The sequence below is a fragment of the Anarrhichthys ocellatus genome, unplaced genomic scaffold, assembly GCF_004355925.1.
Source record: "Anarrhichthys ocellatus isolate YVR2014 unplaced genomic scaffold, GSC_Weel_1.0 scaffold8, whole genome shotgun sequence".
In the NCBI taxonomy this organism is placed as follows: domain Eukaryota; kingdom Metazoa; phylum Chordata; class Actinopteri; order Perciformes; family Anarhichadidae; genus Anarrhichthys; species Anarrhichthys ocellatus.
In genome coordinates this window covers 1,247,414-1,264,683 of record NW_022280038.1, presented here as the reverse complement: position 1 = coordinate 1,264,683, position 17,270 = coordinate 1,247,414, and the positions used below count along the sequence as shown (strand labels likewise).

General features: G+C 44.2%; 2 protein-coding genes across 2 annotated transcripts in view; one reads left to right on the top strand and one right to left on the bottom strand.

Annotated features, from left to right (window-relative positions):
- Positions 1-787: 787 nt before the first annotated feature.
- tars3 (threonyl-tRNA synthetase 3) lies at positions 788-10,298 on the bottom strand. The gene is made up of 19 exons (XM_031848766.1): positions 9,953-10,298; positions 9,559-9,651; positions 8,965-9,152; positions 8,632-8,755; positions 8,317-8,441; positions 7,929-8,046; positions 7,660-7,724; positions 7,471-7,549; positions 7,153-7,299; positions 5,517-5,615; positions 3,933-4,099; positions 3,668-3,830; positions 3,390-3,527; positions 2,704-2,781; positions 2,500-2,600; positions 1,892-1,996; positions 1,508-1,580; positions 1,276-1,390; positions 788-951 (listed from the first exon to the last, which is right to left on the bottom strand). Exons 1-19 carry the CDS (start codon positions 10,271-10,273, stop codon positions 788-790), a joined length of 2,463 nt encoding a protein of 820 aa, XP_031704626.1. The 5' UTR covers positions 10,274-10,298.
- Positions 10,299-10,714: 416 nt separating this feature from the next.
- Positions 10,715-17,270, top strand: part of ulk3 (unc-51 like kinase 3) — a 14,218-nt gene continuing 7,662 nt past the window's right edge. Inside the window, exons 1-12 of the mRNA XM_031848381.1 lie at positions 10,715-10,790; positions 11,418-11,561; positions 11,853-11,993; positions 12,247-12,367; positions 12,632-12,727; positions 12,971-13,114; positions 13,326-13,408; positions 15,932-16,087; positions 16,202-16,307; positions 16,450-16,490; positions 16,692-16,794; positions 17,136-17,200. Coding sequence (XP_031704241.1) covers positions 11,457-11,561; positions 11,853-11,993; positions 12,247-12,367; positions 12,632-12,727; positions 12,971-13,114; positions 13,326-13,408; positions 15,932-16,087; positions 16,202-16,307; positions 16,450-16,490; positions 16,692-16,794; positions 17,136-17,200 — 1,161 coding nt within the window. The 5' untranslated portion in view covers positions 10,715-10,790; positions 11,418-11,456. The remainder of the gene's footprint in view (positions 10,791-11,417; positions 11,562-11,852; positions 11,994-12,246; positions 12,368-12,631; positions 12,728-12,970; positions 13,115-13,325; positions 13,409-15,931; positions 16,088-16,201; positions 16,308-16,449; positions 16,491-16,691; positions 16,795-17,135; positions 17,201-17,270) is intronic.

The window sequence follows — 17,270 nt, the reverse complement described above, 5'->3', positions numbered from 1 at the left end:
ACCAGCAAAATTAAACATCAACCTCAATATCTTTACAGTGATCTTCAGAATGATAACTGCAACTATAACTTGTTGCGACTACCATCTTTAATTACATTTCCCCCCCACTTATTTCTATGCTTTATATCGTTCACCACAGCTATAATCACAGTTAGTGGCATCAAAATACATGTTACAAAATATGTTAATAAAGTGTGTCCCCAAAACCCGTTTTATAGTGTGGAAAAGACTGACAGAAAAGATATACGGAAAAGACTTTGTGTGCCAAATTTCCCATGACTTTGAACGCAGCGTAAGCAGCAGAAGCAGATCGTCCTTCCACCCACAGAAACCCTGACATCCATTCATTATGAACCGCTAACCTGTCATTAAAGTTTCTCCTGTAATGTTGTCACATTTAATTCGGTGTTTGTGAGGTATGGTTTCTGTAGACAACACTAAACTACTGTCCTGTCTTACGCACCAGAGCACTGACGTGGGAACAGCTGCTCCTGATTTGATCTTGTCATGATGTAGAAGCATGTGGCTCTGTATTGCTCAGTAGGACAAATCATTGCCACCATTAACGTTTGTACCGGTATTTCCATTGTTGACAACTACCAACAACCAATGCACTTCACAGAAAACTACTGCCTTAAAAAATAAAAAAAGAAAATAAATTACCCGTTCAGTTTCATGTAATTTATTTTAAATGAGTAAACCAATCAAGCTCGGTTGCGTGTCTCGAATAATTTTATTTCTGAGGTTCAACACAGAGACAGACCTTTGTGAAAAATCAGTGCAGAATTCACATAACCTTCATTATGATCACATCGTTTGCGTTTGGACAGCGGCATTGTTTGAGCAGGGTCAGGCGAGCCAGCACCTCGGCCGCCGACAGCTCTCCGTGCACTTTGTTGTCCCGCGTGCGCACATTGACGCCGCCAGTCATCTTCTCCTTCTCCCCGACCACTGCCAAGACACGAGCAGACACAACAGCTCGACATGGGCCAAGTCACGCCACGGAGACACAGCTACCCTAACACGTTTCCCACTCTGCGCCGCTGAATTCAACAACTGTGGGTGTTCGGGCCAGCTCGGAGGTCCATTTGCTTTATAGACAATCAATTAAGAATTTATTATTGTTATTCTAGTTTACCGACAACTCCACTGTGAAGAAGGACCATAGCAGGGGGTTTAGCTCATTTCATACAAATCACATGTTCTTTCTGTTGATTATTTTTTGAAAACCTTTCATTTGTAGCCAAATGTAGCTAGGCCAGTTAATGTTCTCACCAAGAATGAAGTTGCATTGGGCCAACTGAGCGTTACGGATTTTCTTGTTGAGAAGACAGCCGGAGTCGAGGTCAGCGTCTGCCATGAAACCGGCTTCTGTAAACTGCTTACACACCTGAAAGGGTGGAGAAAACAATCCTTTATGGTTCAGCATTATTATAGATAATCATTGTCTGCACTCATGTGGTTGCACTTGAATGTGGTCGAGATGTGGTGTTGGTGGAAGACGTACCCTCTTGGCGTAATCCTCACAGGACGGGTTGACGGGCACTAACATCACCTGACGGGGAGAGAGCCAGAGAGGCCTGTTGGGAGGACGGACAGACTTTTAATGAAGCTGCTGTTAAGAGCTTTGCCACCCACATTTCTCTCTTAAAAAACAAAAGGAACTACTGGGTGAAATCTTTATGGTATGGGGATGCTGAAAGGAGAGAGGACATCGTAAAAAAGGAAATCTCATAATATCTAGAATAAAGGCATCTGATTCATCCGGTGAAACATCACTGAGACGATTGAAAGCAGTGGGCCATTATTTTGTTTCCTTTTTATCCAATAACATTTTCAATTTTTTTTAATTAAAGCTCTGAAATGTAAGCGTGACTAGAGGGCACTTCACCATTTGCCTGCGTAGTTCTCTGTGAGGATGGCGATCATCCTCTCCACGGAGCCCAAGATGGCGCGATGGATGATGACTGGTCGGGCTTTGTCATCCCCGTCCTTCCTGTAAGACATTGCATCAGAGGGAGAGTATTATGGCTTTCTGGGAAGTGCTCCAGTATGAATGCAAACTAGACGTATTCTTGGCCTTTCATGTTTATCGTCGTATTTTTTGTCTTCATTTCAAATTAATTCTTATTTGCATCTGGCTAAGTCTGACTGTCTGCAACTTAAGTATCACTATCCATCCATCCTTCCACTGATCTACCGCCCTCCTCCCTTTTCCATCTGTAATCCTGGGCTGATTGGACTAACGCACAAACTATTACACATCTATTGCTGTACAGGATGTGCATTGGTTTCCAATGCCGGCTTTACAAATTCAGGAGATAAATCGACCCAGTCACCTGCTCAGTGGCTTCAAATTCATATTCATAAAACACGACTACGTGGAACACAGCGCACAAGCTGAGACATCTGACTCGGGGGGGGATTAACCTATAAACCCTCGGTGCAGTAGAGCTCACAGACTCGGCAGCGTGTCAATGTTTTCATTAGCTAACTCACCCCACAAAGGTCAGGTCGAAGCGGACGGGCAGCTGGAAGTCCAGCTGAATGGTCGCGCACTGGTGGTAACGTCCGATTGCATCTTTGATCTTGATGTCGATCTGTCGACGGCACAGAAAGTAACCCAGGACTTTAAGGACTTCAAAAAAAAACTAAAAAAAACATGATTTTGCGTTTGGCACGAGAAATCTCGAATGTTCCGACCTTGGGTCCGTAAAAAGCCCCGTCTCCAGGGTTGAGTTTCCACGGCTCCCCGAACTCGTTCAGGCTGTTCTCCAGTTGCTGTCAAACACGATGCACAGTCAACACGTTAACGAGTTCAGTCTGGGCTTTGCACTGCCGAATCCTGTTCTACATTTGCATTAGAAGTGATGCACTCGTTCAGTTTACGACAGTGCGATGTCGTCTAATGAAAACACACCACCATACAGAAATGAGAGGCTCTTCACAGTGACTCACAGATGTGATACTACTACCGGAGCCTCGTCTTTTCTCCTCCTGCTAAGCGCCCACTCGAGTTACGCAGCAGTTTTGTCGGCCCCCGGCTGTTTCGATCAAGCGAAAAATAAACAGACAACTCCGAGGTCAGAGTATCACCAACAGCCCTTTCAACAATTCCAAGTTCAGGGCCGATTGAGTGGGAGAAATAGGCCAACAATAAATGTAGTTTTTATTAAAAAGTGGACACAAAAATCAGCCCGGTTTTAAGTTGAGGCAAGTTGAGGTTCCAGCTGATCCCTGAATTTCACATATGCGTGTCACCAGAGCAATGTCTTGCACCCGGAAGGCAAAGTCACCTCTTCTGCTGAGTATTTGTCAGAATTCACTGAGGTACCTGGAGTTCTTTTTCCACCACAAATCATCACTACGACGCGTGATGCGGGTTTTACCTTCTCTGCCTGGTTCCACACAGCGATATCGCCTAGATACTTCTCCGGACGGGTGGAGAGGTGAAGCTGGAAGGAGAACCCGAACACGTTGTAGACGCAGCGCAGGAAGTCCAGGCAGCCCTTCATCTCTGACCCGATCTGTAGAAGTAAACAAAAACAAACACAAACATGACTCAGAATTTAGGAAATGACTCATAACTTGTTTTTCTAAAACCGTTTTTCCCATGTTAAAAGACATAAAAAACTTGAAGAAAGCTGAAGACTAGTGATGTGGTCACCTGGTCCATCATGCAGAAAATGTGAGCGTCGTCCTGCTGGAAACGCCTCACTCTGGTCAGCCCGGTCAGCGTTCCCGACAGCTCGTTTCTGTGGAGGACCCCGAAATCTGCCAGCCTCAAGGGAAGCTCCCTCCACGAGCGAGGCCTGTGGCTGAACATCAGACTGCGGGGACGACCAGAGAGCGAGGCACCGAAATGACATGAGACACGCTTTAAACACCGTTTGATTTACAACATTTTGGGGACATGAGCGATCTAAAGTTACCAGTGCCCGGGACAGTTCATGGGCTTGAGCGCGAAGATGTCGTCTTCCACGGGGAAGGAGAAAATGTTCTCGCTGTAGTGTTGCCAGTGGCCAGATGTCTCCCACAGTTTGCTGTTATAGATGTTGGGGGAGGCTACTTCCTGAAAGCCTCTCCTCCAGTACTCATCCTAGAAAACAAACACAAAACAAAACCACGTAAACAAGCTCGACCGGCCAGTTGAGAACGAACAGGTTCTTTACTGAGAGCTGAAATGAATCATGACTTCTAGCACAAATCCCGAGCTACTGCAGTGCAAATCAGATCCTGTGGGGTTTTTATTTATGTTTGTTTTCATAAAGCAAAACAGTTTAATGTCTCGTTGAGCTGCAAATATGTGTAACTGTGAATTAAATCAGGAAGGAGCTTAAAAACACCACACATGCCAGTACAATTTAGCACAAGAGAGATACAAAATTGAACGTCATTTCGCCAAGTGACGACTGACTGCATCTCTTCCATTGCAGTCATTAGAAGCCACCTTCAAGTATTTAGAAATGTTCTCAAAAACATTTTAGCAATATGTCGTAGAGGGAAATGCATTGCACATGTTTTTTTTGTTTTTTTAACACCGTGATAACAGAAGTGACGTGATAATGATCTTGCACCGCTTCTGTGCAATGTATGCGAGGTCTCCGTGTTAGTGTGTGCTGTGTGAGAAAGTCTTCCAAGATGTCAACACATCTCCGCGGGGACGTCACAGAGGCCAGTTCCTGTGCGGTCACACTAAAACTTCAGACAAGTCTGCTCTTAACAGGGAGAACTTCTGCCCACTCGAGTCACCGTTCAACCTAATTAACTACATATGGAAACTTGTCTTTAAAGTAAAGAAAAAAAAAAAAAAACACTTTCAAATTTATCTTCCCATGAGGCCAATCGGACGAATGAGACATTTTTTGGTTCCGACACTTCTGACTTCAATTCTGTGAAAAGCTCAGGTGTTAATTGAGCTTCTCTCGGGCTCCGAGCAGAGTTTGAACTGACTGACCTGAACTAAAATATTCATCATTGAGCTCCGTGGTGATCGCATGTTTTGCAGAACTTAAGAAGTTCGTGGTCTGCATGTCAATGAGCCGACAACCACTACAAGTACACTGGAAATGTAGCCTCGTGCACGAGAGAGGTTTTAAGGGGCTTTGTGTTTCAGCATCTCTGGAATATATATATATATATTTTTTTTTTTTTCAGCACCATTGTAATGCTCATAAAATAAATGTGCTTTAAAATACATTGGTTTTCAGTGATCTTGACAGAACATCCATTGAGGACGTTTAAAAAATAAAAAAAAAATTATAATAAAGAAGAAATGTTTTTCAGGATCACAAAAAACAACAAAGCCTGCCATGTTGAGGGGCACAAACCTATTAACAAAGTGCCCCCCAAGCATCCACAGGATGGGACACATACAAGCATTCACAACAAAACAGCAGGCGGTGATCAAAGTCTTCATCCACATCTCTTGAGCCGCACTTGTTCATTTTGGTTATAGTAATGATAATATAAGCAATTAATATTAATGTACTGAGTAAAGGAGGCACCGCTCCTACCCTGATGAACTCGGTGAGTGTGTTGTAGATGTGGGCTCCGCGTGGCATGAAGAAACAACCGCCAGGGCTGAGGTCATGGAAGAAGAACAGCTCCTGATCCTGCGAAGCAGATAAAGAAAGACTTCACATATCACTTATTATCTTGCAGGTACAAGTAGCAAGAAGCACAGGAGAGAGTTCTGCAATCGTCACACGGCGGGGAAAGAAAACACAAGCTCAGTGGACTCGAGAGTGGAGGAAAAACAGAGAGGTGGTTTTGGTGTGCCCTGGTAGTCTTTTTCCTTTCCCCACTTTTAAAAAAAAAAAAAAAAAAAAAAAAAAAAAAAGGATTGCGGTCCTGTGATTTATGTACCTTCCTATTCATCTTATAAAACAGCATTGATACAAGTTGTCTGAGTTTACACAGGCCCTCCCCTCACCTCTGTCTGGAGCTACAGCAGAAACAAATCACATCAGCCATTTACAGCATCACTCCAACAGAGTAAATACTATAATTAGGACACTGCTTTATCAAATTCACTGTGATTTGGAAGAAAAACTACAATTAGGCTTTTGTAACTGAAATGTCAAATAAAAATAAAACACCCTCCATTACAGACGATCAGAAAATTGTAAAACAGCTGTACGGAGGAACCGTCTGACAGATTGATTGTAACACCTGGTACTTTTGGCCTACTGCAATTGACTTACTACTCGATCTTTGTCCCGGCATACTAAACAGTAAAGGAACGCACAGTTATGCTGAAAACCAGCCTGACCAGGACCAGGCTAGTCTGGAAGGAGAGGTTTCCAGGGTAACGTAGGACTGACTTATCTAAAACTGGTTTTAATAGTAATCTTGTTTAAGTAATCCGACACACCAGGCCTTCTCATGTCAAAACCAGTGAGGAATAACATGCTAATCCAATCATTGATCATAATAACATGATTTATTTTTCCTTCAATGCTATTGGTTAATATAACTGGATGTTCAAAATATACTGCCTTCATGCACTACTCAAATGTTAAGCGTGGCTTTGGGATCATGCCACAGAGCACCATCTTTAAAACATGTCACTTTTGTCACCTCCCGTTGGACTCTCGTGGGCGGGGCGGGAGGTAATAATGGAATATGTGTTGCCATCGGTGCAGACTGAGGTGGTGCTGCCGCCTGCGTCTCCCATGCTGGGGAAGCAGCTGGGGTGCTCCGATGACTCACAGCGGTCCTCAGGCCTGCCGATGTGAAGACACACAGTGCCCTCGGCTGGTACGAAGCAGCAACAGACGATTTACTGGAAAAAAAACTGTCCAAAACTGTAAAAATAATAATAAAATAAAATAAAAAAAGGATGACTTCACGTTTCCTAACCTCTGCGTGCCGTTGGATTTTGTTTGTCTATTGTTTGTATATTGTTTGCCCGGAAACTGTGATCCGGGTTTGTTCCGGGGTTTCACCACATCCACACAAAACCACAAAAACAGAGAGACTCTCACGAGGAAACACTCCTGCAAAAAGCTCCCTCAAAAAGGAGATGAGTCAGCCATCATATCATAAAATTACCAATCCAAATGTCACTTTGTACTGGGTTTCAGTCTCCGGTTTTAGGGCCTCAGCCAGCTGGGTTTGGCTTGAACAGGACTGCCTACAGTGACTCACTTTGCCAATCTTGCGATGGTCTCTGTTCTTGGCCTCCTCTTGAAAACGTTCCCACTCCTTCAGCATCTTTGAGTCGGGGAAGGAAATCCCATAGATCCTCTGTAGAGTCTCCATGTCGGAGCGGCCCTCCCAGTAGGTGGAAGAGTTCTGATGGCAGAGAAATAGCAACATGATTATAGAGGAGCTACACACTGGGGAATCTACTCTGGGAGCAAATTTCTGAAATGTGAAAAGGACTTGTTAAATACAAAAATGTCAAAGTCAGAAATGACAACATTTGAAAATATTCATTATCCGGGAACAGGACTTTCCACATACCTTGTAGATCTTCATGGCTTTGATCTTGCCGGTATGCCTGACATGGGGACCTCTGCACAGGTCGATCAGGGGCCCACATCTAACCAGGATTCAGGAAATGACACAACCGTTAACTTCAAGACCCAAATAAGCATTAAAATAAAAAAGTATCAAATTAATATTTCTTCTTCCTTCTCATAAGCAACGTACCTGTAGACTGTAGTGGTGGGGGTGCTGACTTTCTCATTCAGAATGCGGCACTTGAACTTGTTGTACTGAAAGAAGCAAACATCTAGAGTTAGTTCGAAGATTTTCTTGTCTTTCATATATATATATATATATATATATATATTTTTTTTTTTACCAAATTCCATACATGCATATAATAATTACATGACTATGTAAGACTGAAGAAACCACGCTATGTGAGTTTATGCCTCGAGAACATTTTCTCTTTGTTTGTGAACCGGCTCGGTCACCTTGAACATCTTCAACAGGGTCTGCTTGCTGATTTCCAGCCTCTCAAAGGGCTGTTTTTCCTTCACCACGGCCTTACACAGAGTCTCCAGGTCCCCGAACTCGGTGCTGGACACCCCCCTGCAAACAGCACACAGGTTGAGTTAATACGAGTGCTCGCAGTTGGTGTTGCTCCGATGTGCCTGTAACTACTAAATGCTGTTCGACGTGTTTCAGCTTATTGTGGTTTTCAAGGAAAACACACACAATTTTTGGCTCAACAGAGCAAAACAGTCAATTAGTTTGAAAAGCAGTGACGTTCATGATTAGGATTGGACGTATTAAGAATGTATAAAATGTTTTTAGACCAGAATGCATGTCTGAACAGTGATAGTGAAAATACTTGCTCACTTCTGTCCATCCAGGAACATGTCGTAGTAGAAGCCATTCTCAAAGGGGGGTCCATAACACAAACAGCCGCCATAAAAGTGCTCCATTGCCTCCCCCAGGATGTGAGCGCTGGAGTGCCAATACACCTAGGACACAAGATGAAGATGTACTGATTGCCCAGGTTACCTAAAAAACACAACAAACTGGTAAGTCGAATAAAAGCAAGTACGCCGCAGGTCGGACATTTTTAACACATGGGACATTTAAGGTACAACTGATCGCAGATACCGCCACCAGCCATGCATTGATCCATTTTAAAACAGCAAATGTACTCACAGCCTGAGCATCCTCATCGTCAAAGCGCAAGATCTCAAGAGAGCAGTCCTGCTCGAGGGGTCTGTCCAGGTCCCAGAGCTCCCCGTTCACCCGAGAAATCACCGCGTTGTCGGCCAGGCCCTGGCTGAAAGATCAAGACAGACAGGTGGCCTCAGAAATGCCGCGTCATGAGTTGAGAACAACAATGGGGGTGCAGTCACACGTGGGAAAACAGGAGAGTCAAGTCTCCCTCTGAGGCGTCTGCTTGTGTCAGGCAATTTAACTGATCATTGTGGCAGCCATCGATTGACGCTGCAGTCAGTGGATGTGGCCGGGTGTTTCAGCACCACCTACCTGATGTCACAGGCCAACTGGTACGGCGTGGTGACCCACGCTTTGCCCGCCACCGTACGTCCGTCTGGCAGCTCCACGGCGACGGGCTTGCCGGCCGCAGCTCTCTTTGCCAGCAGGGCGTCGCTCTCCCTCTTCAGCTCCTCATAGAGGCTGAGGCGCTCTGCGACGTACCCGGGCAACGACTTCTGCTACAGAGTGGAAAAATATTACAGACAACAATCAAAACCCAAGATGTCGGTTCGCTCAGGACAAACTAAAAGCATTGACCAGAGATTTGCCCCGAGAGCCATCATGTTTCACGCCTCGTGTTTTAAAAGGCAAGAACTATGGTGAGAGTTGAAGTTGATGGACAGTGTTTTTCCTCATGTTGAATTAGTAATGCGAGGATGTCGGGCAGGATTGGAGTGATGTGACGCCATCTGTTAGTTTCATGCACAACTGTTTTTGTTTTTCTTGTCTTGTGTTACATCTGAATTTAGTTGTTCATCCCTGTGTTGCATAATAACAACAATTTAAAAAAAAGATCCTTGAAAAGATTCTTTGTTTTTGGTGATGGACTGAAGGAGTACAGGTTGTGTTCCTTCTGTGCTTCACCTCTTTCACGGCTCCGTTTCCTTGTCCCTTATCCTGCTTTTTCTCCTTCTTGTTCTTGTCCCCTGGTTTGGTGTCTGGGTTCGCCACCTGCACCTGTCCACAAAGGACCACAGAGACCAGTGAGTGTCCACATACAATAAGCTCTTATCACTAGTTCTGTCTGAGTCACATTATCAGCCTGTTACGTCAGTTAACATGTTCAGTATTGAAAGCGTGGCACACACTGTGGCATTGAGAGGGGCAGCTATTTCTGGAAATGAGGTGGTGTTGTTTGTCATTTGGCTTCTCTGGACTGAGGCCGAGCAGGAGCAGCACTGACGTTACAACTACTCACCCCCTCATCACATTACACATTTTAAACTGGGACAATATGCGCCGTCACAGTCTTTATTACCTTTTTATCAGCTCGGTTGTTTGTCTGCTGTTCACTGCTGGTGTTTTTCTCCGGAGCTTTGCCACACTTCACTTGTTGTTTCTTGCCCTGCGCCTCCTCCAGCTCCAGCTCCGCCTGCAGACCCCTCCGGAGGTGCACCAGCCGATACCGGAGCTTCTCGTTCTCGGTCCGCAGGCTCTCCAGCTCTGGGGAGACCCCCGAGGCAACACCGACGGCATCCACACCGCGGCTCAATCCATCGCGGAAGGTGTTGATTTCCTTGGAGAGGAGCCGAATTTGCTCCTCCTGGGCGGTCAAGCGTGCGGCGAAGCACTCCGCCATCTTTAAATGACGACCCTCAGTGACACCCTCACTTCCGGTGAGGTTTTTTGAAAATAAAACCGCTAATGTTATATATATCGTTATAGTATGTATATACGGGTATCCCCTGTCACACAAATTGTGATACATATATACACACACACACACACACATATATATATATATTAGTTTAAAAATATAACTAAAGCAAATGACAATTACCACTTTTGTGGACGAAAGGAGAAATATAACGCTAGCTGCTTGACAAAACATTTGGTTAAAATTATGAATTATTACTAAATTATCAAACACCCAATATTCAAGGTAGTTACATTTGAGGTCTGCTTTTGTGGTTTATTTTATTTATACATCAAACCTGCTGAATAGTGGTAACGCTAGATATCCTGTAGTAATGAAGTGCCGACGCTAGGAGGCAGTAACGTATTTCTTCATACACGTTAATGTCAGCTGACCACTGCAGTACAGCAACGTAAACACTGACTTCCCATTCTTGTGATGTGGAGCTGTTAGCCTACAGGTACGTGTCAGCTATTTGCATGTCTGTTTTAAAAACCTACTTCACTGTTATTTTTGGCGAACGGTTTTACTGCTGTGCAGTAGTTGTACAACGTCAGCTGCATACTTGCTAACTGTTCATTGCCAGCACAGAGATTGCTACGTTAGCTAGCTCCCAAACGGGTGCACAACAAATCCAGTTCACTAACCTGGCTCTTTGCTGTTTCCTTACTCATTAGGAAGACTCATGTATTCAAGGATACGGCTTAAGACATTTAACACGCCTGTCTGAAATTCGGCGTGTATTCAGAACAAGTGGCGACAGTAACCAGTAAAACAATTCAGTGAACTTTGAACTTGTTCATCAGACTAAATGGTACCCCTTACATCGGAAATAAATGCTAACGTTACAGTTATCTCTGTAGATGATTGACAAACACATTGGTGAAATGATTAACTTATATTAAAATTGGAATGGTGTCAGATAAACGTTCAGGTCCATGTCCTATAAAGCATCCCCTCCTTGTCCCAATAGGTCAAAGGTTATTATCCCTATTCTGCAGCTGACCGTGACCTCTGACCACCGTGTAGAAGGGTGAAGATCAGTCCGTTCGTTCGATGTAAATAGCACATTGATCTTCCATTCCAGGCCAGACTGATTGGGGAATTTGATGTCGCTGTCGTCAGCATGGCCTCCACCTCCAGCTTTGCTCCTCCAAAACTGTCCGACTTCATCCTCACGGAGCGGCTGGGCAGTGGTACCTATGCTACAGTCTACAAGGCCTACAGAAAGGTGAGTCAGGGGAAACAGCACATATATGTCAAAAAGTAGTCAAGTAATTTACTTTTTGTCTTCACTGTTTTAAAGCATCACTACACTGACCTTGACCTCACCATAGATGTGGTGACGATCGGGCCATTTATTTGGTCTAAATAGCATATTGATCTTGCAATCTGGTCCCAAAAAAAATAGAAAAATCTCATTTCATTGACTGTCAACACTGATATTATAAGGCCAGTGTGGTGGTTGTTGTTAAAAACAATATTGAAAGCTGAAGATTCATTCCCATCTGTGACGTTGCAGGGGGACAGTCGAGAGGTGGTGGCGGTGAAGGTGGTTGGGAAGAAGACTCTGAACAGGGCGTCTACTGAAAACCTGCTCACAGAGATTGAAATGCTCAAGACGATGAGCCACCCTCATATAGTCCAGCTGAAAGACTTTCAGGTCAGCTCATTTGTGTCTTTTAGATGTGTTGCAGCTTGTAGAAGGGAATAAAAAAAAAACGAAGTCCATTCAGAGCAAATAAAACTAGTCCTTGCATATTTAAAAAAATGATGAGCATCTATCCATGCAAGCTACATGTTGATTTAGGAGGGCCATGATGTCATTCGAAGGCGCAGCAAGGAAACCACCACTCTCCCAGTAGAGATGGTTTCAACTTCTGTGGTCAAAAAGTATACATGCATTCTTTCATCAGTGGGATGCTGAGAATATTTATCTGATCCTGGAGTGGTGCTCTGGTGGAGATCTATCCTGCTTCATACGCAGCCGCAGGATTATACCTGAGAGGGTGGTCCGGCGCTTCCTGCAACAGATTGGTGAGTCATACATTTTTTTTTTTAACAAAATCACCATACCAGATTTGGTTCCATGTCAACAGAGCCTTTTCGTACCAGTTATTTTAATCTACTGCGTTTTGAAAGCCATGTATACGTGTAAATTGTTTGAAGAAATCAATAGTAACTTACTCTATCAATAGCATTCAATTTATTCTTATTCGATACAAGTTTGTGCCCAGTGCAAACTTTAGGACTGTGTGTGTGGGCTCATTGTGTGTAGTGTGTGTCTCTCTGCACAAACAGCCTGTGCCCTCCAGTTTCTTCATGAGCGAAACATCTCACACCTGGACTTGAAACCACAGAACATTCTGCTCAGCGGCTCCGTCCTAAAACTAGCAGGTGATCTCCTGCCCACTCACACGAACAATCAAGTAAACACATATTGATTTGCAGTGGATTGAGATGATTTCAGCAAGAAACGAACACTATTATGCTGTTCTGCTTGCAGAGCAAGAAAGTCAACTTTCTTTTTGTGTATTTAGCTTATTAAACTCTACTTAAACTTTTGTGCGTTTTGCATTATAAACACGTCAGCTTTAGGAGGGGCTTGCACCCACTGATACCCGTCACATTTGTTCCCAGATTTCGGTTTCGCCCAGTACATGTCACCATGGGATGAGCAGAGTGTCCTGAGAGGCTCTCCTCTTTACATGGCTCCCGAGATGGTGTGCCGACGCCAGTACGACTCCAGGGTGGACCTCTGGTCAGTCGGAGTCATTCTCTATGGTGAGTACTTTGTGGTCACCCTTTCATCTCTTTTAAATGTGTAATAAACCTCAACATGAATGACACACCGCTTCAGATAATCTTTATTTGTAGTGCTGCGTGCACTCTGTTTTTTAAAAAATTATTATTATTATTACTACAACAGTAGGTGCATCAGCTTCCAGATTATCCTTTTGGAATAGTCTACTCAACATTGCTTGTGTTCATATAGAGGCACTGTTTGGGCGAGCACCATTTGCATCAAGGTCATACGCCGAATTGGTGGAGAAGATCCGGAGCAACCAACCCATCGAGGTAAGTTTTTGAGCAATGATTGAGCTTCTCATCAGTGAATTGCTTGAAACAGTCAGCAATCCTGCTTAAATATATGTGGGGAGAAAAAAAAGACTTTATAATCTGAATTTGACATGTGATGATGGAGGGTAGATCATTATTGCCTGTATAAGGTAGGGCCTCTAGCTGGTACGCACATTCAAGGGATAGTTAGTGTTTTCTTTGTTATTTCTTTCTTAGTTCTTATTCTGAGTTATGGTACGCATGGCGATATAGTTTGTTTGCTTGCTGTATAGAAGGAAAAAAATCGATTCATCCAATCCCTCACTCAATAAATGATCAAATGGCTCTTGGACCCTCGTGTTTAAAGGGATATTTACCGACAGTAGATGGTGTTCGGCACGCCACCAGTTTGGAGAAACAGACAGGAGTATAGACACCTAAAAGAAATGCCCAACTAAAACACACACACACACACACACACACGCACAACCTCAGCTTAAGTGTACATTATATTTAGAATACATCCACCACTTTCCATTCATTTTTGACGGAACGGTGAAAGTGAATCTTATCTATGCTGTCTTCAAAGCCACCAGACTGCATCAACAAAGACAGTAAAGATCGGTTTCACTTCAAGCTCAGTTTCCTGTCGGAAAACATTCTAATTATCGGGTAATGAACTTAAAAGCTTGAATTTGATTCTGATGGTCCCATACGGACACGTGACATTAGAACTCATCCTAAGGGTTGAGGAGCTGCTGTGAAGCGCCTGGAGAGCAACTTGTCCCCAGTGTCGCTCAACGACACGTCAACATGCTGACATGAGTAGCCGGGGATCGCACCGCCAACGTTGTGGTTAAATGACGACACCCAGCTCTGTCCACTGAGCCACAGCCGCCCCACTTAACCTGATATTGATTTGTTTTAGGTGTCTAATATACATTTTGCTGCTGCCCCCGTCCACAGCAGTGCTTTGCTTTGCTTTCGCGCTGGTACTCCTGTCTGTTTCTCCAAACTGGGGGCGTGCCGACCGCCATCTACTTTTAATAAAACACTGACTATGGATCAGAACCTCATGCAACCCCACTTCAAAACACTCAAACTGTCTCTTTAAACACAAAGATCAAGAAGTGCCATTTGACCATTTATTGAATTTGGGGAATGGTTGAATTTATTTCCCTGTACAATAAACAAACAAATCATTATATTGACACTCGTACTGTAAGAATAGTAAACAAAAAGTACAAAAGTTAGCTTACAATGTCAATGCATCCTCTTTTAAAGAGGAGTCCTTTAAGCCTTCTTATTTATAGAGAACATGAGTAAATAATGGTGAACAAATATACGGCCTCTCAGTTTAAACAAGTTTGCCTCAACTTCTGGTTTTGAATTTATCTCACAGTTTAGTAGATCACATGGTTCCAAATCAAAATCTGTCAGGAAGTCGGATGCATATTAAATTAGGGTGACAACTCAAAGGATGTAGCCAATACAAGTCATCTAAAACAAATCGGAAGGATCATTTCAAACTAACTCACCGGTGCGGCGGCCTTCTAGAATAACGGATATCTGGAAAGCATAGGTGCTTCGCTTTTTAGTAAAAAGACTAGATGTCAGTGTACCATTTCATCAAAACTGCTGTGTTTCATTTAGTGATTGCTTCAGTTACAGTAACACTGTTGGGGATGTAAACCAGCCTTTTTTTAAGGAAATAAAATCATCCAAATATACATACACGTGGGAATAAGATAGCTTAAAAGTAGCTTTGAAGTAGTCTTTCAATGGCACCTCTGTTAGCAGATTTATCTTTAATTACATTTTTAATGCTTACACGTTTATAAAAACACATTCCCCCTAAATTATTTAGTTGTTGTTTTTTTCTCACTGTATTTGTGAAGTTTCAGCATTAAACCACTAGATGGCAGACTTCCACACTATCCCCTTATTCCACTTCAGAAGGTGCTCAGCGGAAACAAGGACTCATTGCTCATCTCCAGTCTCCTATCTAGAATGTAAAGAAACAATCTGGGATTCAAATAAATTTTCATCCGTTTGTAAACGGGCCTATACAATGTTTTCAATTGTGACGCGTTAAGAGTCAAAAACGTTTCATCTAGAAGTTGAATTAATGACAGATGCGTAAACAGAGCTGTAATAAATATGGTTTAAAAATGCTAAATTGTTGGAGTTCGACACGTGGACTTGAAAAATAACCAGTTGCTGACAATTAAGAGTCGTAGTCGTGTCTCCGTCCTGATTTGCCCCGCTGCATTGGCAAACCAAATGTCAATCGCCATAGCGACGGTGTCGGAGAGCTGCACTTTTATTGATGGAGGGCTTAAGAGGACACTTGAATTCTCGTGTCAAACATCGAGCTAAAGGGATGGCATTAGCACACGGCCCATTACCAGGGGATTCACAAGTGGCGACGCGAGACTATAAAAGGTCTCTGGCAGCGATCTGCTGTGCGACCTGCCCCCCCTCCCCCGGATTGTCCTGTGGATGGCGCGCAGCATAATAAGGTCATGTTTTGTCCATCAGCTCCCTCCCAGGGCCAGGGTATCCAAGGACTGCAGAGACCTTCTGCTGCGGCTGCTGGAGAGAAACCCAGATGCCCGGATCACCTTCGCCGAGTTCTTCGCCCACCCTTTCGTGGACATGGAGCACATGCCGAGCGCAGAGAGCCTAGTGAAAGCGGTGAGAGAGAGAGATAGAGCACGCGTGACCCTGCAGGCGTGCATGAGCAATAGGGGGGGAGTTTTCCGGTTTTGCATTCGCTGATGCCAGTTTCCTGTTTTACTTCCTTTTCAGAAAGAGCTGGTCCTGCAGGCCGTCCAGAAGGACCAGCAGGGAGAGAGGTCCGCCGCGCTGTCTCTTTACTGCAGTGCCCTTGAGCACTTTGTCCCCTCCATTCACTGTAAGCACAGCAACGGCTACTCTCATATCCTGTCGTGGCTTAAGCCCTTCAACAATGCAACCGCCTTTTGTTCCAGCGCAATAAACTGGCAGAGCATAATGCGCTAAATGTAAAACCCAAACATCTCTTCTCTCCCCCACAGACGAGACGGACCGACAACGTAAAGACGCCATCAGGCAGAAGGTAGGCCTGAAAACACTCCCCGCATTCACATTTGGATTACGCTCCATTTTCAATTGGTCCTTTTTTCTTTTCTTTTTCTTCTTCCCCACACACTGGTGGACTTTCACTTGGAATGAATTGTCGTCTCTGAATACCATACGGTGTGGCTGGAGAGCATATGGCGTGGTTGACATGATTAAGTTGTGAGAGGACTTCCCGCAGGTCCGCCAGTATGTGTCCAGAGCCGAGGAGCTGAAGGCCCTGGTGGCCTCGGACAACAGGTTGAGCTTTGAGGAGGCCCGCACCTCCAGGGATGTCCTCCGAGGTAAAGAGCGCATCTCAGTGCAGAGGCCGGGGGCCACTGTATGAGAGGACAACCTGAGTAATGCAATGTGTGTGTTTTTGTACTTTGGTTTTAATCCTACAATGGGGGTTTGGTTATTTTTCCCCCTAATGTTTAATTATTTTTCTGGTGAGTCCGTACATCTTGAAATTATGCTATTTTAGTAATTGAATTAAACTGCTGTGTAGCTAAGATGTTTTCCATAAAAATCTAAGTATCTCTAGTCCACAATACTGGAGTGTTGCATATTCTCTAGCAGAATGCATTGATCGACGTACAGTAGGACTCAAAGTAGTATTTCCTGTTTTCTCCACTCACTCCAGAAATGTCTCGAGACCAACCACGGCTGCTGGCTGCTCTGGAGGTGGCCTCCGCTGCCATTGCTAAGGTTAGAAGGGGGGGGGGGGGGGGGGGGGTGGGGACTCCCCGAAATACTAATTTAAATCCTACTGGACGTC

What these genes read in the sequence shown, in the direction of transcription:
- tars3 (XM_031848766.1), bottom strand. Translation starts at nt 10,273, where the DNA reads ATGGCGGAGTGCTTCGCCGCACGCTTGACCGCCCAGGAGGAGCAAATT. An exon ending in GAAACGGAGCCGTGAAAGAG is followed by an intron (nt 9,153 to 9,558) that starts GTGAAGCACAGA and finishes TCCACTCTGTAG; the next exon opens with CAGAAGTCGTTGCCCGGGTA. An exon ending in GGGCTTTTTACGGACCCAAG is followed by an intron (nt 2,601 to 2,703) that starts GTCGGAACATTC and finishes TGCCGTCGACAG; the next exon opens with ATCGACATCAAGATCAAAGA.